Genomic DNA, 19,994 nt, shown 5'->3' with positions numbered 1-19,994 from the left:
GAATAACCCAGTAATGACATCTCTACGCGTGGGAAGTGTTTCCCTCCACACTGAGAGGATCTGAGGCTGCACCCCAGTGGGATTCCCTGCTTGAGTTGGAAGGCCATCTCGCCATGAGATGCATATCATAGCGAGAGCGCAGAGGGCTTAGCCGGCTGGGGAGGAAATGCCAGAAGGAAGAGAGACTCGAAGTCGAAAGGGCTTTCCCCAGTTTGGAGGTGGGGACCATGCTGTGCATGAGCGACTGAAGAGCCGGGTGTCCGCCGTGGCCTGTGCCCTCCGCTGAGGGTCTAACAGGGACGCGACGGTGCTGGACACCGTGTCTGAGTCACGGGAGACGGCCCAGCTGTGCCCAGCGGGCCAGCGCCAGACCCTGGCGTCCTCCATCTTCTCTCCTGAGCTCCCCCTGCTCCAGCTGCCTGAGCCACGGACCGCAGCACCACACACCCCCGCGGGGGGGGACGCCGCGCCCCATCCCCGCCCCGGGCCCCACCCCAGCCCCCCCGCGGGGGCCCTGACCCCACCGCCAGCGGGCACTGGCTGAGCTCCGAGGCGGCGAGCCGGCAGCGGGGACGCCCAGAGGGGGTCCGGGCGACTGGGGGCGGCGGCGGCCGGGCCGGGGCTCCCCCCCCGCCCGCGCTCGCCGCCGCGGTGGTGCGTCCCGGAGGTTACCGGAAGTGGCCGCGCTCGGCGCTGCCATGTTGAGGAGCCGCCGCTGCCGTTGCCGCCGCCGCCGCCGCCGCTTTGTTGTCGCCTCCTCCGGCTGAGGAGGCTCCCCGAGCGGGGGGAGTGGGGAGGAGGGGGGTCGGCCGCTGCAGCCATGGAGGCCAACTGGACCGCGTTCCTGTTCCAGGTACTGGGGGCCCCCCCGGGGGGGCACGGGGGGGACAGGGGGGCCGGGCCCCGGGCTGGCGGGCGGGCGGGCGCTCCTCCTCCCCTCCCTCCCGGCTCCGCTCTCCGGCCCGGCCTTAATCCCCCTTTGTTTTTCCGCCCGCCCGCCCGCCCCGGCGGAGCGGGGCTGCTGAGGTGAAAGGAGGCGGCCTCACGGGGTGCGGGGGAGAGAGCAGGCCTCGGGGTGAACCCGGGGGCCCCCCAGCACACACACGCACACACACACACACTCACACACACCCTTCCCTCCCGCTCTGAAGGGGAAGGGAGGAGGCCGGTCGCTGTCACCACCCCGCGGCCCAGAGAAAGGAGGGCGCCGGGCCGCTGGATAGCGCGGGCTGCTGGGCCATTGCGTGCCGGCCCGGTCCCGCACGGTGGGGTGAGGAGGTCCCCAGGTCCTGCCCTGAGTCTCCTCCCCGCCACTTCATCCATCTTTCGCTTGTTCTCTTTTCACCTTCCTCGTCTTTTTGTGTGTGTGCGTGCGTATGTTGACTTTCTGACCCCCTCCCGTGTCCCCGCGAATAGCGGGTATCCCTAGGTTCCCCGCCACTCCCCCTCACCGCCACCACCCCTCTCGTGTTTACCCAGTTGCGGGGGGAGGATGTTGTGAGTGCGTATCCCCTCCCCAAACTTTTTCACTGGATTTACATTTTTTCTTTCCCAAGTCTTAGCCGAGCCTTGGCAGCTGACACCTTCTCCCTCTGTCCAGCTCTCCCGCCGTCCCATTCAGCCCGGGGAATCCCCCAGCCGGGTCGGCCCGGGGCGGGAGGGAGCGGTGGGGGCCGGGACTCCTGGAGGCCCGACCTTCTCCCGAAGCGCTTTTCTTTCTCGCCCACCTCGAACGTTTCCTCCAACCAAGTGGAGAGAGCAAACAAAGTCCGCTTACAAAGCCCCCAGATGAGTCACTCTGGGATGTTGGTCTTCGCTTTTTTGCAAGAAACTTGAAAGTGACTGTAGCCGATCTGTTTTGGCAATTCTCTTGCCCGCCCACTTTAGATGGGGGACCCCTGTTTGGCAGATCTAGGCTGGAACTTATTTTTTTCTTACTTCGTTTCTATTTGCAAACGAAGCATTCAGTGGGCAGTAGCGATGAGCTCACGGGGAAACTTCGGAACTGGAGGAGGTTAGGAAGCTCGTCACTTTTAAGTGCGTTCTTCCCGCCTCTCTGAGTTATTTTCCTTTGAATACTTCGTGAAATCCCAAACGCGTAGCTGGGGCGCTTGATACCTTTTGGAACTAACAAGAACGGATGCAGAATTTTCAAAAAATTATTCTCCCAGCCGCTGGATGCATCCTAGTGGAGTTAATATAGAGAATTGGATAATTCAGAAATTACCTATTGTGTAGACTGGCCTGTTGTTTTAAGACATATTTTTTCCAGTGTGGGCAATTTGATCTTTAAGTAGTTATGGAAATATATTTGGGCTTCTTAAAATCGAAAATACCCAACATTATGGAATTCATGAACTTCCCCCTTTTCTCATTCTGATCAGTGTTGTTTTATTTTACTTTGATGAGCTTGCTAATAATGTGATAAACCAACTTGAAAATGCATTGGAAAAGAAATGATATATAACTAGCATGCGTCCAGGTTGGTGTAAAGGTGGCAAATACTTTCCCCAGAAAAAAACTCAAATGGTCATTTTAAAATATGGGATTGATGGGCCACTGAAGTGATTTTCATGTGATTAAAAACCATATTAAGCATGGTGTCTATAGAGATTAAAAAAAAAAAAAGAGTTCTTCATGTAAAGGAAAAACCTATAACGCATCTTTGGAAAGCTGGTTGAAAAATCTTTTGAAATACTTTTTTAAAGATTATTTTTCCCCTGGGTAAAACAAATGCCAAGCGTTTATTGATCAACTTTTTAATTAGATTTTATATTATTTATTTTTTTCAGCTATTAAAATCTTTTTTTCCACCTGATGGAGAAGTGTGAAAACAAATTATTTAATCCTGGGCTTGGCAATGTGTGCAGTGAAATTTGTTGGAAAACTTAAAATTTAGAGCCGAGAGCAGTTGAATGGGTAAAGAGAATATTTCAGTCTTTTCTATGGAAAGGTATGAATAGACTTAATCAGTTCTGGTTTTAAGTAATTTTCACTAGGGATATGGAGGTAAATTATCTTGTTTGTTTCCTGGAGCATCCTGTTGAATTTATATTTTGAAACAATTTAATACCTGCTTGCTTTCCAGATAACTTGGTGGAAAGTGAAAGCTATAGCTATTAAAATGTTTGATGGATGATTCTTCTAACAGGACATTCAAGATATGACTCACCGATGCTAATTTGTTCAGTATAAAATCTTTTACCCTCTGGCACTGGAGATTTCATGGTGCCATATCCTACTACCCTGGGTGATGAAATAACATTTCTGTTTTGTTTCTTGCCAGCCCCAGGAAAAGGAAAGCTTGGGCAGGGTTAAAAAGCCTTGCAGTTGAAAGAGATGGGATATAAAATTAAAACTTTGGTTTGATGATGCTAGTCAAATAAAAGCCTACCCAGAAGTTATATTTTTAAAATAAATCACTTAACTGAAGGCTGGCTGTGGTTGTTATTTTACTCTGTCTCTCCCCCAGAGAACAAGTTGGGAAAACCCAGTTCCCCCTTAGAAGGCTTCATGTAGAAGTGTGGGGATCCTAGGAATCCTCAGAGAGTGATTCCTGTAGTGGTTCTACAGCATTTCACCCAAGAAGCAGGGACCTGGTGTGACCCTCGTGTGAGAGTGAGCTTCAGCAATGCTGTAAAAATACTTTATGTTGCCACAGACATCTGAATTGGTAAAATGGCAGTAAGTGCTTTTAGTACTCCATCGTACTAATGGTTGTTTAGAGTTGAAAAATGCCTCTAAATGCTATAAGTCTGAACTTTGTCCAGAAGATCTGCATTCCCTATTATCTGATCTGTTAGCCTTTGAAATTGTATATCTTCAGCTATCTTCAGCTATTAACTATTTGTATACTATATGGAAACTTGAGTATCCTACAGCCAGGTTGGAAAAGGGGTTATGACTGGAGTCCAAATTCTGTAAAGTTTCTACTGATGTCACCTGGGTAGATAGACCCTTACATTTACAGGAGCTTCACAAATTAGATTAAAAGCGGACTGTAATTTGCTAGGAGCAGTAAGTCCAGAAAGAGACTCATAAGTAACCACATAATTTCTGAGACTGCTTCCAGGACTCAAAGGGTGATTACATCAAAATTATTAAATTGAAACTGAGAACTCTGGATACCACACCTCCTAATCGTTTGGGAGAGACTAGTTCCAGGCTTAACTGTTATGCTGCCATCAAGTAAACATAGAAGCAATGTGTGGTAGATGTTCTTACGCATCAGAGGAGGAGCTGTGAGTGTGTGTGTGTGTTTCTCCTTGTTTTTTTGTCCTTAATCAAGTTAGCTATGGGACTTGTGGTTATAGAGTAAGAAGGGTAAATAACTGTCTAAAGTGTCTAAGATGATGGGATGGGCCCCTAGTAGGACATTGTACACTGAAAATATTTAAAACTCCTCTTGAGTGCATGCATCCTATTAGGATTACAAAACTCAAGCATAGGGGCTTGGGCTCACTGTCAAGAGTTTCAAAAATAATGTTGGTAAAGAACAACATATTAGGAAGAACTGTTTCAGGAATTTTTTCCATCATTTCCTAAATGTTTATCAGTATGGAGAATTTTGAAAGTATCAGAACCAAGAGAGTAACTACTCATAAATGTCAAGAACCTGAGCCATGGTGAAATTTTGGTTTCATTGCGGCTGAAAGAATTTCCAGTGTGCAGCCTCCAGTTTTGGGAGTGGAGAAGCACATCATAACAGCAAGTGTCTAATACTTTATTGAAACCTACAACTGCTGGAAGAAGATGAATATGAAAGGAGTTTAAGTGTTTATAGTTTGTTTTTCTCATTAGTCTGTCTTTGAGAGTTTGGGATTTGAATAGATAGTGTTGCTGAAAGATGCAGACTTCAGTATACAATTAAATGACCTGAGAAACAACTGACAGGTGTTTTGCTATAGGCTACCTTCACAGATGCCTTCCAGGTTGCTTAATAGCAGATTTTGTTTCAACCAAACCTTTTAGTAGAGTCAAGTGAAAACTTAACAACTAGCAAATGTATTTAGAGAACTAGATTTCTTTCATCACTTAGCAACAGCCCCTTCCTCAGTCTGAGTTTTCTGATAGAAAGACATGATGCTTTTCTTCTGGATAATAGACAAATAGATGATTGTGTTATTGCGTGTATGTGAGTGTGTATGTGTGTATTGCTGCAGTAAGGTACTATTAAATACTTAAATCTGGAGTGGTTTTTTTAAGTAAGTTATTTAAACTTGGTTTCAGCACTGACAGACTAATGCAAACTGATTTCATCAGCTGGTCTATCCCTTATGAACCAGGATAGTGTGTAGTTTAGTCAGCTGTTTAAAAGCAAGATCACTGTCAGCAACTTAGTTGCAAAAATTTTGTGTCTGCACAGTGATTTTTCAATGCTTTGTATTGTGAGCTCTTAGAGTAACTAGGTGGTTGCTGGATTACTGCTGCAGAGTAGCTTATAGGTTCTTTGACTGTTTCTTCTGGTCTCTATTGTCTGGAGCATGTTGAATTTCGAAGGCCATTGTGAGAGGCTGAGTTTCTGAAGTGTAAATGTTTGGTTTTAGGCCCATGAAGCTTCCCATCATCAACAGCAGGCAGCACAGAACAGCTTGCTGCCCCTCCTGAGCTCTGCCGTGGAGCCCCCTGATCAGAAACCATTGCTTCCAATACCAATAACTCAGAAACCTCAGGGTGCACCAGAAACATTAAAGGATGCCATTGGGATTAAAAAAGAAAAACCCAAAACTTCATTTGTGTGCACTTACTGCAGTAAAGCTTTCAGGGACAGCTATCACCTGAGGCGCCACGAATCCTGCCACACAGGGATCAAGTTGGTGTCCCGGCCAAAGAAAACCCCCACCACGGTGGTTCCCCTCATCTCTACCATCGCTGGGGACAGCAGCCGAACTTCGTTGGTCTCGACCATTGCAGGCATCTTGTCAACAGTCACTACATCTTCCTCGGGCACCAACCCCAGTAGCAGTGCCAGCACCACAGCTCTGCCAGTGACCCAGTCTGTCAAGAAACCCAGTAAGCCTGTCAAGAAGAACCATGCTTGTGAGATGTGTGGGAAGGCCTTCCGAGATGTGTACCATCTCAATCGGCACAAGCTCTCCCATTCAGATGAGAAGCCCTTCGAGTGTCCTATTTGTAATCAGCGCTTCAAGAGGAAGGACCGGATGACTTACCATGTGAGGTCTCATGAAGGAGGCATCACCAAACCCTATACTTGCAGTGTTTGTGGGAAAGGCTTCTCAAGGTACTGCATTTTGCTTTGCTTTGCTTTGTTATGGTATCAGTGTACTTCAGTTTTGTCTCCATGTGATCTAGAACGTTTATGTGAGAATAGATGTGGGCAGACCTGTGTTATTAGAGGAGGTTGGTGATAGATAAAGAAGTATTAACACCTCCAGGTCTAACCCCAGTTTGGTGTGATTGACAAGTGGTGACATAGTGATTAACCTGTTTTTTTCACTTAACAAGTGCCTCGGTGGACTCAGGCATTCATTTGGCACATGGATACTTATCACTGCAAAACCAACAGTTTTCAGTTCAGTTGGGGGACTAGACATGAGGCTCACTGTGCAAATTAAAGTAACATTTCTTGGAAGTTGGGATGACCTTGGATACTCTTAATTAAACTTTTAGACTATTTTTTCATTTTTCTGAGAGCACCAACATTTCACTAATTTTCATTTGTAAAAGCTTTTAGAGTTAATATAGTGGTAACTGTTTCTGGCAAGTGTTAAGACGAAAACTTCGGGTATTTCGTAATTGTAAAGAATCAAGACCTAATATGATTTGATGTTGACTAGGAGAGAAAATTAACAGGTAGAGGCCTAAGACTTTGTTTATGGTAAGAGAGGGAAGGAGATTTGCACTGGGGGAGGGAGGTTGGTAATTCTGCTAGCTTTCCCTAAAATGCACCCCTTCCCAATCTGCCAAGCATGTAAGCATCACATAAGTAGCATTTCTCTGTGTGTTCGATTATATCTTCTGTTGAAACTCTCTTTTTCACAGGCCTGACCACTTAAGCTGTCATGTAAAACATGTCCATTCAACAGAAAGACCCTTCAAATGCCAAGTAAGAGTTAAAATGACTTATCCTTAGTGTAGCACTTAATGCACATTATCCAGAAGGTCTGAGCCAGTTGAATCTCACCATTCTTGAATAGTCATAAAATCACTGACCTGAGTAAATGTGGCCCATTTGACTTCTAGTTTTATAAAATATAACTGACAGCTTCTATTTCTGTAAAGCAAGATCATTTAAAAATTTAAATGTGTTGTTTTTGTTAAGCTATATTTCCCTTTCTTTAGGCAATAGTATTTTTTGTTAGGAAAAAAAAAGTTACAGTCTTGCAAAGGTGGTTGTGTATTTGAAATGAATAAAAGAATAAAGGGCTTTAATTTCTGGGTTGATTATAGAAGTTGTTTTAACTGTAATAGGAGAAAATAATGAATTTTTCTCCCAAATGTTATCACTTACTGGATTTTTGTCTATTATTACCAAATTGGAGCACTTTCTAGTTGTTTAAAAATCTATTCTGGTTAATGATTTTATTTGACATCAATTATAATATCGAAAACATTAAGAATTTTGCTAAATCAAATGACTGTTTTAGGCATTGGTAATTCTAGTTTGTTGCTGGAAGTCTTTTAATGCACCTTTCAGTTAAGTTTGTTAGTGACTGATTTTATTAAATAAATGATTTGAATTTTAAGAAAGATGTAATTAGAGGAAGGAAGCTAGTATCATTGAGTGAGTGCCTGCTGTGTATACCAGGCTCTTCTTAATCCACCAGTAATTTTGTGAGAGATGTTATTATCCCCATTTTACAGATGAAGAAACATTCAGCTAGGTTAACCAACTTGTTCAACATTATGCTGTTTAGTAAACTGTGGAGCTCAATTTAAACCCAAGTTTAACTTACCCTAAAGCTTACATTTTTTGTGCTACTCTGTGTTGATGTATTTTCTTCCTTCAAAATGGAAGAGTCTAAAATTTATCAAGTGTTTTATTATGATTATGATTCTAGGTAACATATGCAATTAAAATTCAAGTAGTTGTCAGCTTGCTGATGTGGATAGGGTAATGCATAGAATATAACGTACTTCAAAATGAGTAGAACAGGATAGTCTATATTTAAAAAAAGTTTTCCTCCCTCATGCAGACGTGCACTGCTGCCTTTGCCACCAAAGACAGACTGCGGACACACATGGTGCGCCACGAAGGCAAGGTATCATGTAACATCTGTGGGAAGCTCCTGAGTGCAGCATACATCACCAGCCACTTAAAGACTCATGGGCAGAGCCAAAGTATCAACTGTAATACATGTAAACAAGGCATCAGTAAAAGTAGGTGGTGCTTCAGATTTTATTTCTTTTATATTTCAGATTGGTGAAATATGCATGTTTTCATAATGTATCAAAGGTATTAATATTCACTTTACATGTTTCCTCCTATTGCCAACATGTGCAAACAGGCAACAATGGACAGAGTATATTAGTGTCAGAACTATGCTTTACTTTCATCTATGCAAACAGCATTGATAAGCTAATAATAACCTTTAAGGTGAAAGCAGTGTTAATAAGCTTGCTTTTCAAACCCAAATCTATAGAGAAATGAGATATCATATCCACTTGCAGGTTTAAATGCTTTGCTTGCCTTAAATTCAGAGTTGAAGATAGAATACTTGCATTTACCCAGGCTTTTTTTTTTAAGATTGCCCTAACCACTAGAAGAAGGCATTTTCCTAATCCTTTATTCTATTATATTTGTACTTTATGCAGTAGAAACATCAAATTCTCAAAAAAATAGATGGCCACAAGAGAATGGGGAAGAAAGCATAATGTGTGTTAATCTATCCATTTTTGCTTCTTTGTAAGTACACTGGGTTTGTTATCTAGTATGTCGTACTTTATAAGCATTCACTTCTTTTTTTTTTTTGAGACGGAATCTTCACAGTGTTGCCCAGGCTGGAGTGCAATGGCACGATCTCGGCTCACTGCAACCTCCGCCTCCTGGGTTCAAGCGATTCTTCTGCCTCAGTCTCCCAAGTAACTGAGATTACAGGTGCACACCGCCATGCCTGGCTCCTTTTTTTTTTTTTTTTTTTCTTGAGACGGAGTCTCGCTCTGTCGCCCAGGCTGGAGTGCAGTGGCGCAATCTCGGCTCACTGCAAACTCCGCCTCCCGGGTTCACGCCATTCTCCTGCCTCAGCCTCTCCGAGTAGCTGGGACTACAGGCGCCCGCCACCACGCCCGGCTAATTTTTTGTATTTTTAGTAGAGACGGAGTTTCACCGTGGTCTCGATCTCCTGACCTCGTGATTCGCCTGCCTCGGCCTCCCAAAGTGCTGGGATTACAAGCGTGAGCCACCGCGCCCGGCCTGCCTGGCTACTTTTTTTGTATTTTCATAGAGATGGCGTTTCACCGTGTTGCCCAGGCTGGTCTCGAACTCCTGAGCCCAGACAGTCCACCTGCCTCGGCCTCCCAAAGTGCTAGGATTACAGGCGTGAGCCACTGCACCCGGCCCATAAACATTCACTTTTAGTGTACATTATTGTGGTCAAATAAAAAATTTTGTTGAATGTTGATTAGTCCTATATTAATGTTATCAAACTTCCATTTTTAAAGACACTTGCTTTTTTTTTGATGCTTTTTTTTTATAGCAAAGAGTCCTTTTCTCTTTGATTTTCGCTAGTTCTCTAGACTTTTTAGTGCTTGATTATTTTGACCAATATAGACACAGCAGCAAAAAAGATGCATTTACTAAGAGCTGTCAGGTTAAATGGTTAAGATCACAGAGGCATGAGAAGTCAATTTTGAAAAAAACGGCAACAGTTTTACAGGTAAATACAGTGTTTTTGGTTTGTCTTTGTAATAGCATGCATGAGTGAAGAGACCAGTAACCAAAAGCAGCAGCAGCAGCAGCAGCAGCAGCAACAACAACAACAACAACATGTGACAAGCTGGCCAGGGAAGCAGGTAGAAACACTGAGACTGTGGGAAGAAGCTGTTAAAGCAAGGAAGAAAGGTAAGGCACAACTTCCAGTGTTGAAAATATGGCTAGAGAAGTGTTTTCATTTAGTATGCCAAGTGATCAAAGTAGAGAAGCCACAGTTTTAGGAAATCTAGCTAAATGGAAACATGGAAATAGTGCATGCTGGGAAATATCTGGTAAAGTATAGTTATTGGCAATAAAGTGTCCAGATAAGTTATTACTAGGAATTAAAAGTTCTCAGTACTTCCTATCATGTTCTTTCTTTTGATTTACTTTTTGCTACAAACTTGGATCCAAATTTGGTCCTTTGCTATGCTCAGAGTTGCATTTTTATATTCAATTTGATGTCAACCTCCATGCATTAAGGGCTTTTTTTTTTCCTTTCTAAAATATTCCCACTTTTAGAGGTGGATATCCTTGTGTGTACATAAGTTCATTTTCTTGCAACTGTGCTATTTTTGCTCTTTAGTGTTCTTTTTCATTGTATTATTTATTACATGTTTCAGATTCTGTAGTGTTGATGTCTTTTCTGTTGGTCACACCCTTAATCTCCTTCAGTCTGTCACTGGCTGGCCTTAACATATCTAGTCTTCTGCTGCTGAGGACTTTACTGTAATTGTTTAAAAAATTTTAAATGGTTTGCTTTTCTCTCATGTGTATCTTCTAACGAATCAGTTGGAGTATCACTTTTCAACATACTTTTCAACTTACTAGTACAGCTTTGGCTTCTGGACTATCGTGCAGCCATTTCTAAATGAATCATTTTGTCAATGTGTCATGAGCCAAAGGACAGATTTGTAAATTCCTTCTTCCTCCTCCACCTCTGCAATGTCTTACTATGTTAAATGTTAAGGAATGCTCTATCCGTGGGCTCCTTTGTATGTAATTCCTTTTCTGTGTAGTTTCTTCCATCTTTTGCTTTCATGTAGTGTGGCTCTTCCCTTCTTCAGAGTGATCTCTTCTGTTTTTTTTTTTTTTTCTTTTTTAGACAGAGTCTCTCGCTCTGTTGCCCAGGCTTGAGTGCAGTGGCGTGATCTCGGCTCACTGCAGCCTCCGCCTTCATGGGTTCAAGTGATTCTTGTGCCTCAGCCTCCCGAGTAGCCAGGACAACAGGTGTGTGCCACCACACCCGACTAATTTTTGTGTTTTTACTAGAGACAGGGTTTTGCCATGTTGGCCAGGCTGGTCTTGAACTCCTGATCTCTAGTGATCCACCCCCTCAGACTCCCAAAGTTCTGGGATTACAGGCATGAGCCACCACACCTGGCCAGAGTGATCTCTAAACCTCCTATACTTGGATAAAAATAAAAGGAATAGCATTCTTTTTTTTTTTTTGAGATGGAATTTTGCTCTTGTTGCCCAGGCTGGAGTGCAATGGCATGATCTTTTCTCACCACAACCTCCGCCTCCCGGGTTCAAGTGATTCTCCTGCCTCAGCCTCCTGAGTAGCTGGGATTACAGGCATGTGCCACCGCGCCCAGCTCATTTTGTATTTTTAGTAGAGACAGGGTTTCTCCATGTTGGTCAGGCTGGTCTTGAATTGCCGACCTCAGGTGATCTGCCCGCCTCGCCCTCCCAAAGTACTGGGATTACAGGTGTGAGCTACCAGGCCCAGTCAGCATTCTTTTTCATACATTTACTGGCATTGGAAGAAAAGAATGCAGCAGTCCGTATAGGCTTTCCATTATTCCTCAGGTGCTGCTTGTTCCTAGCTTCCATCTGAAGATTTGTCATTATTTTAATAAAATGTTTTGGCCAGGTGTGATGGCTCACACCTATAATTCCAGCACTTCAGGAGGCCAAGTTGGGAGGATCACTTGAGGCCAGGAGTTTGAGACCAGCCTGGGCAAGATGGCAAGACCCCATCTGTACAAAAACTCAAAAACAAAACAAAACAAAAATTAGCCAGACGTGACAGTGCGTGTCTGTAGTCCCTGCTACTCAGGAAGCTACGATGGGAGGGTCACTCGAACCCAGGAGTTTGAGGCTGCAGTGAGCTACAATTGCGTCACTGCACTCAGCCTGGAAAACAGATTGAGACCCCCATCTCAAAAAAAAAAAAAATAAACTTTTGTGTTAGAATGGGGAGAGGGCACTGGCAATGGGGAGGAAAAAGTGTAGTGCTATGATAATTGTATAGTGGGTTGAAAGTATATTATGAAGGGTATTTTACTTAGAGAAGGAGTAAAAATGTTTAAGTCATAGTAAAAGGACACTGTTAGATTAAAAAGAAAACACGGAGGAGGAGGTAAGGGGGTCAGCAGATAAGAGAGTAAAGATTCTTTGGTGAAAGCAGGCGGAGAATATCCTCAGCAATACTCCCAGCACCTTAAAGTGAATTGGTTTTCTCTCTCATTCTCTCTCGGTGTACTCCTCTATTTGGTATTGTATTTCAGTTTGCTTGCACAATAAGACTTGATTGTTTAGCTCATCTTCTGACTTCCATGAAACAAAATGTTATTGTATTCCCATTCATAGCGTGAATCTCTCTCGAAAAGACCACTGATGTTAGAAACCTCTGTATTCATATTAGTAAATGTCACATTTTAGAGTAGAGGAGACTCCTGACCTGAAAATCTAAACTTGAATCTACAACGTCCCTTTACATATTAGGCCTAAATAAGGTAACATAAGTTTTCAAACCTGATCGACAATCATATTGTCTGGGAAGCTTTTTAAAAATACACATTTCCCAAGTTCCATCTAAATTTCACTAATGATTCTCCTGGAGTCTTTTTTTTTTTTTTGAAGTCCTCTAGATAGTTGATTTTGATAATCAGCCAGGTTTGGGAATCCCTGATAGGGAGAATGGTATATGCTAAAGTTACATTGTATTGATCAAGTAAGGGCTGTCTGACTCAAGGGTCCCCCTGCGGTGATAAGACCTTTGTGGATCATATACAGATCTCTATCTTTAGTTCAAGTATATTTCTCCATTTTGATAGCCAAGTCACAGCTAGCTTACCCATCATTTTACTGCTGTTTCTGGTGCTGAATTTTGTTGAGGGGTGGGTTGGGGGTGTCACCTTGAAGGGAAGTATTTTTTAAGAAGTGTCTAGACCTGGCGCACACCTTAATCCCAGCACTTTGGGAGGCTGAGGTGGACAGATTGCTTGAGCCTAGGAGGAGACCAGCCTGGGCAACGTGGCGAAACCCGATCTCTACAAAAAACACAAAAATTAGCTGGGTGTGATGGCATGCACCTGTAGTCTCAGCTACTCGGTAGACTAAAGTGGGAGGATTGCTTGAGCCTTGAGGGTTCGAGGCTGCAGTAAGCCGTGATCATGCTACTGCACTCCAGCCTGAGCAACAGAAGGAGACCCTGTCTCAGAAAAAAAAGTGTCCAGGTTTTGTTGGATAAGAAGGACCAGGGTCGTCTAACTCACTGCAGGGTCTCCTTGCCTAGCTAGTTCTCTTTGGTATGCTTGGTGGTATGTGTAATATGTAGAGTTAAAGATACTAGGCATAAAATAGGTGATTGTGTCAACATCAGAAACAAGAAATGGGAGTGAGGAGAACATGAACTTATTGAGGAGTATTTTTTATCTTTCCTAATGTAGTTAAGAAACATAACCAGAAAGAAAAAGATTATTTAACTGAAACATATTTCTAAAACTGAAACAAACAGATGATACTAAAATAGCTTGTTTATCATTCCCCAATTATGCATTTTTAAAACCTTAACAGAATGTGGCTTCATGTCTCAGGCTTTAACATACTTACTGAGTATGCACACCTCTCTCTGCTAGTTACAGTGTGCCTTACGAGAAGATTTTTCTGATTATCTGTTATTGTGTAACCATTGGCCCAGCTCTGTGTAAACAAGCTCTTTAGCCTGGCCTGCTGGAGGTTGGCTCTTCCCAGTAAAGTTTTTAGAACTCAGAGGAACTGCATGAAGTAGTAGTGAGAAACTTAGCCCTGCACTGCAGAAGTTAACTGATCCTCTCAGCATCACTGTAAGGTAGGTAAGTAAATCTGAACTTGAAACCTAAAGTGCAAGGCTAAACAAGTTGCTTAAGTCCTTGCAGGAGGTATAGCATCAGAAGGTGATTCATACACTGGGATCCCTGGCCCCCAGGCTTGTGCTCAGAAAGATCCTCTCTTCTGTTGACCACTTGATAGAAAACTGGAATTTGATTTATTAAATGTTTGACATTTTTAATGAAAAGAAATTGATTCAGAAACTGTTTGTAAATTTTGCTCACTGTTTTGAGAATCTAAAGACTCTTTTTATTCTTATTTTAGAAGCTGCTAACCTGTGCCAAACCTCCACGGCTGCTACGACACCTGTGACTCTCACTACTCCATTCAATATAACATCCTCTGTGTCGTCTGGGACTATGTCAAACCCAGTCACAGTGGCAGCTGCAATGAGCATGAGAAGTCCAGTAAATGTTTCAAGTGCAGTTAACATAACCAGCCCAATGAACATAGGACATCCTGTAACTATAACCAGTCCATTATCCATGACTTCTCCTTTAACACTCACTACCCCGGTCAACCTCCCCACCCCCGTCACTGCCCCAGTGAATATAGCACACCCTGTCACCATCACATCTCCAATGAATCTACCCACACCTATGACGTTAGCCGCCCCTCTCAATATAGCAATGAGACCTGTAGAGAGCATGCCTTTCTTGCCCCAAGCTTTGCCTACATCACCGCCTTGGTAAACAGTATTATAAAATCAAAATATGGGTAAAAGTAAATATTTACCAGCAACTTAACTTTTAGTTGATTAAAGCAAAAAGTAAACCATGAAATTGGGAGATTTTATTACATTAGTTAATAAGAGTGTGGTAGCATTTTTCTCCAATTTGGCTGGGATTATTCAAAGTAGGGTGTGTATGTAACTTATCACTGGACCACTTTAATCAGAAATTCCTTTTAGCTGACAACATTGCTTAAACAGGATAGTAGTTGGCAAGATAAAATGCCAGAATTAAAACCAATCATAAGTAGAACCCACTTCAAAAAAAAAAAAAAAAAAAAAAACAGCATTACTATTTCTAATCCCAAGGAATCACTTTATTGTAAACACTAGCAGAACTCTTCTCCCTATACAAGGTGGATGGCTGAATTTAACCTGAAATTTTAAATCCACAGATTGAGAGCTAGTGTAGAATTGTCTGTGTTTATTGTTTTTATGAGTAAATACATGCATTGTCATAATAAAATGCATTTCAGAGAATATGCATTTTACCTTTGGGAATATGTTAATTTCAGGCAGCATTCCCTATGGGAAAGGTGATACCAGCTCTGATATGCAAAGCATATGATAATTTATCATTCTAACTTCAACATATAATAGGGATTGTGACCTGATATTTGGAGATGTAAATATTGCTCAGCATATTAATCCCGATGGAATATAGCATTGTAGTTGACTTTTTAAAAAAAAAAAAAAAAATTAAAAAAAAAATCTACAAATTGTGTTTTGCTAAGAAAAGCCTCAACTGACAGAGGAGAAGTCAAGTGTGTGGACAGGCAGGCTCCTAAGAAACAGAGTCCAGTGGGACTCCTGTTTAGGAGCCAAGGAGTACTTTGGAACAGTTCAAATATATTGCTTTAAATTGGAAGACGCTGGAGGCACTGGGATGTGATATGCCCCTCTCTCTCCCAATCAGAGCCTGTTGATATTACAACAGGGACAGATGTGTTAGTTGCTCACTAGAGTTTATGTCTTATATTAAATTGTATACAGTTTTTATTCTAACCACTAACTAGGTAGTATATGCCCCTTCAGAACATGCAGAGTGTATCTTCTTTTAAATTTCTCCTTCCGTTTCTTAAGTATTGCGCAGATTTGTTCAACTTGTAAATATGGACATCACTTTTTTTTCTTTGAGAAAACACTTGTATCAGCTTTGTGGTGTTTTCAGGGAGACAGCTGTCTGCATTCCCTGTAGAAACCCAGCAATGATTATGCACGTTGAGACATGTGCTTTTTATTTCTTAGCAGGATATTTTATCTCTGTACATAAAGTAGAAACCAAAAGCTAGGGAAACAGATACTCTTTACACCGTCATGCCACACATTGTTTTTAAAGCATTGCGTTAAAAAAAAAAGTTAACCAAGACGCTGTGATTTTTTTTTAAGTTGCAGTATGTTTTTGGTTTTTTTCATTTTTTAATCATTGCAGTTAAGAGAAATGGAAATTAGTTGTGTTAATCTTGCAGAATGTTTGCAGGACTGACTATCAAACTGGATGATTTCCGTTTATACCCTACTGTGTCAGTTCAAGCATCAAAATACTTTGCATCTGAGACAGACTTCCTACATCAGGGACAGGTATCTGTGTGTCATTATACAAAACAGTTCTAGGGGGTCGAACTACATAGTAAAAAAATAAATAGTACTTAGTGTAAAATAATTTTATAAATGATCTTTTGTACTTTAGGACATTAAATTGTACAACTTTTGTATATATAAAAGCTTAGGAACTTTCTGTTTAGCAGGAAGGCAACACATTCCTACACTTTTAATGTATATGTTTGTTATAATGTCCATGTAAACATGCCCTATGTTTGTGCCTTTTAATTAGTTTGTCTCAATAAACAAAATGTAGAGAAAAATATGTAGCTATGACTTTGTTACAACTGTTCTTATCCACAGTACAAAAATGGTTTGTTTTTAATATGTAGAGCATTATGTGTGGACTACTGGAAGGACTCGTGTAGGGAAAGCCCAAGAATGACCCTGCTGAGGCCTGGATTGGGAGGCACAGTGGCCACATTTGGAGGAAGTTCACATTTCCTGGCATGCAGACCCAAAACTGGGTTCTGGCTCTGCCTGCTGGGATCTGTTATCTCTGGTGGGCTGGCAGTCATAATTCACGATTCAGACAGCCCAGGCTTCCTCCACAGTGGTCCAAGGAGCAGTCCTCAGAGGGGGCAGGTGTGGGCCCTACCCCTAAGCTAGAATGTGGTTGTCAGAACCCTGAAAGTATTAGTTCTAAAAAAAAAAAAAAAAAAATATATACTAGAAATAATTGTTTTATCAATTCATTGTATAATAAACAGGAGTGAGACTTCATTGTATGACTTCAGTTAAAATACTATTTTGTATGCATTCTTTATTCACTTAAGAAGCTTGTCTGCAATAATAAAGCCACGTCATGTCTTCTTTTGGGAGGGAGAGAGTCGATGGCAGGAGGGGGTTGTGGGTGGGCCACTGAAAAGGGGGACCGAATAGGTTGTGTGATGAAATTCTCCTGTGTCTTGGAACTGGAATTGAGTTTCGATGTTGATGACTGATTCAACCAGGTGTTGAAGGCACGACAGCCACTGCTCTACGAAAAGGCAGAGTATGTTTTTCCCTTCTGGTTGTAACCTGGTTGAGAGCTTCCCCTTTATCAGATTGGCAGCTAAACAGTTGTATTAGATAATCCTTAAATCTGACATCCAGCCTGTTAATGCTCTAGGGCTCGCTGCTTGGCCTGCGTTTGCTTTTTATTGTGTATCCGTTCCCCTCCTACAGTGTGCTCCTAAATGAAGGTTTCTATGTAAGCAGATGATGATTTTACCTGTCAATACCAGCACTGTATTACTAACATGCAAAATACTGCAGATTTATTTTGAAAATTAAAGTTAACCGGTCACAAATGTTATGATGGATTGTTTAATACCTCAGAAGCTTCGTTTGCTCTGATAATAGATAAATTTTTCAAGTACTATCTTTTCAGGTGTGCACATCTCAGTATTGGGTTGGAGAAAGAGGGAGGGACCAGTATCAGGCTGGTTGGAGGGTGGAAGGGCACCGGACTGACTGCCCTTGGTAGGTGCACCCTCCCAAGCAGCTCAGGTAAGGCCCAGGAAGCTAGTACTGGAGGCAGTGGCCACAGGTTTAGGTCCCTGTCCTACCCAAAAGAGAAGATGGATTTAAAAACATTTCTTCTGCTCTAGGACCCAATTTCCTTAGTTGAAAGGGGCTTTAAGCTGGGTCCCTTGCCCATTTGTGTTCAACTAGGTTTATTAGATGTCCACTGAGGACCAACAATGTGCCATGCACTGTTAGGCACTAAGGGGCATGAAAGGTTGATTAAGATATGGTTGCTGCCTCCAAGGAGGCTGTTAAGGGAGATACGATGAGTGATGGTGTCATCAAACAGCAAATCAGGATGAATGTGACCATTCAATGAAAAAGTTTTGGATACCTACATCTGTTTTATATAGAACTGAGGCTTTCCAAACTTCCTGTGATAATTGCCTTAGGCCTTTAGTGACTCAGTGAACACAGCTGGAGGAAAGTGTTCTTCGTGCTGTTTTTGTCCTGGGAACAAGGGTAGTGTTACTTCACTGAGTTGCTAATCATTCCAGTCCTGGCTGTTTAGGTGTCTCCACTCTTCTCAAGGGGGCCTGTAGTTTGGTCCTCTCTGAATAGACCTGGGTTTAGGATGTAGAGGGGATAGTGGAAGTTTTCACTTCAGTATCCTCAAGGATCATTGGACCAAAAAGTCCAATCTGTTCATGGGACAGTAATCAATTTTTCCTCCCTGCCCTAATAGGTCTGGCCATCAGTCTTGCACTTTTTCCTATTCCTCCTTAAAGAGTCTTGTATCCTGAAAGAATGCCTTTTGTCCCTGGTTTGGGTCTGTAAATCTCCCCCACAGCTGGCCTGACATTGGCAGATTACTGGAAAATGTCCCCTTGTAAAAATAGGGGGCTAGACCGGGCACGGTGGCTCATGCCTATAATCCCAGCACTTTGGGAGGCCGAGGTGAGCAGATCACAAGGTCAGGAGATCGAGACCCTCCTGGTTAACACAGTGAAACCCCGTCTCTACTAAAAATACAAAAAATTAGCCTGGCGTAGTGACAGGAGCCTGTAGTCCCAGCTACTCGGGAGGCTGAGGCAGGAGAATGGCGTGAACCCGGGAGGCGGAGCTTGAAGTGAGCCAAGATTGCGCCATTGCACTACAACCTGGGCAACAAGAGTGAAACACCATCTCAAAAACAAACAACAACAACAAAAACTATCAGGGTGGTGTTTTGTTCTTTTTTTTTTTTTTTTTTTTTGAGACGGAGTCTGGCTCTGTCGCCCAGGCTGGAGTGCAGTGGCGCAATCTCGGCTCACTGCAAGCTCCGCCTCCCGGGTTCACGCCATTCTCCTGCCTCAGCCTCCCAAGTAGCTGGGACTACAGGCACCCGCCACCACGCCCAGCTAATTTTTTGTATTTTTAGTAGAGACGGGGTTTCACCATGTTAGCCAGGATGATCTTGATCTCCTGATCTTGTTATCCACCCGTCTTGGCCTCCCAAAATGCGGGGATTACAGGCGTGAGCCACTGCGCCCGGCCCATTTGTTTAAGACAGCGTCTTGCTCTGTCGCCTAGGCTGGAGTGCGGTGGCACAATCTCAGCTCGCTGCAACCTCTGCCTCCCAGGTTCAAGCAATCCTTATGTCTCAGCCTCTGCCTGTCACCTGGGCGACAGAGCCAGACTCTGTCTCAAAAAAAAAAAAAGATTCTCTATCACTACTGACATGCATCATAATTTCAGAAGTCCTCTTCATCTCTATCTTAAACTGACATCCCATCTCCCTCCCAACCCCTAAATATCTCTTTCAAGATTACATAAAATAAGAACTTAAAATCACGACTCCTTTGTAATGTATGTAACTGCTAACCATGTAGGAAGAACTCTCATTAATGGAGTTTCCTTAAAGTGAGGTCCACCTGCATCTGGCTGTGTCAGAAACTAAAGCAGGACATTTGAGGAAAATATTCTGTTCTGCCAGTGGGCTATCCTTTTGGCATGACAGCTGAGAGGATGAGGAGATCAAGGGGAATGAAAGGGAGCGCTGTGCCCTTCCAATGACTGGTCTAACAGCTCTCTCTGGCAGTCAGTGCTCAGGCTAGGCTGGGACAGATGCACCAATTCTAGAGGCTGCCCATGGAGAAGAGAGCTATCCTCAAAGACTGGGATGGGAAGCCAGCTCTTTGCCAATCTTAGGGACAACTAGGGACTGCCAGAGGCTTATTATCCCTACAGAGTCAGCCAGACAGA

The 19,994-nt window shown here is 42.9% G+C and overlaps 2 protein-coding genes across 4 annotated transcripts; one reads left to right on the top strand and one right to left on the bottom strand.

Annotated features, from left to right (window-relative positions):
• Positions 1–147: 147 nt before the first annotated feature.
• Positions 148–822, bottom strand: LOC115838380 (putative glycine-rich cell wall structural protein 1). The gene has a single exon (XM_030828173.1). It carries the CDS (start codon positions 820–822, stop codon positions 148–150), a length of 675 nt encoding a protein of 224 aa, XP_030684033.1.
• Positions 683–17,598, top strand: VEZF1 (vascular endothelial zinc finger 1). 3 transcript variants are annotated; one of them, XM_030828242.1, is made up of 6 exons: positions 683–853; positions 5,547–6,241; positions 7,003–7,066; positions 8,157–8,340; positions 9,872–10,021; positions 14,234–17,598. In XM_030828242.1, exons 1-6 carry the CDS (start codon positions 821–823, stop codon positions 14,659–14,661), a joined length of 1,554 nt encoding a protein of 517 aa, XP_030684102.1. In that variant the 5' UTR covers positions 683–820; the 3' UTR covers positions 14,662–17,598. The 3 variants fall into 3 exon arrangements, with proteins under 3 accessions (XP_030684102.1, XP_030684101.1, XP_030684103.1); XM_030828241.1 differs by having other exon boundaries at positions 687–853; positions 8,139–8,340; XM_030828243.1 differs by lacking the exon at positions 683–853 and adding an exon at positions 3,297–3,684.
• Positions 17,599–19,994: the final 2,396 nt, after the last annotated feature.

Source organism: Nomascus leucogenys, chromosome 14 (assembly GCF_006542625.1).
Source record: "Nomascus leucogenys isolate Asia chromosome 14, Asia_NLE_v1, whole genome shotgun sequence".
In the NCBI taxonomy this organism is placed as follows: domain Eukaryota; kingdom Metazoa; phylum Chordata; class Mammalia; order Primates; family Hylobatidae; genus Nomascus; species Nomascus leucogenys.
Note: the sequence above shows the minus strand (reverse complement) of the source record. Positions and strands in the feature narration are given on the sequence as shown.

Coding starts and splice junctions, on each gene's coding strand:
- VEZF1 (XM_030828241.1), top strand. CDS start 821: ATGGAGGCCAACTGGACCGCGTTCCTGTTCCAG. Junction 6,242..7,002: donor TGTGGGAAAGGCTTCTCAAG/GTACTGCATTTT, acceptor TCTTTTTCACAG/GCCTGACCACTTAAGCTGTC. Junction 10,022..14,233: donor TGTTAAAGCAAGGAAGAAAG/GTAAGGCACAAC, acceptor TTCTTATTTTAG/AAGCTGCTAACCTGTGCCAA.
- LOC115838380 (XM_030828173.1), bottom strand. CDS start 822: ATGGCTGCAGCGGCCGACCCCCCTCCTCCCCACTCCCCCCGCTCGGGG.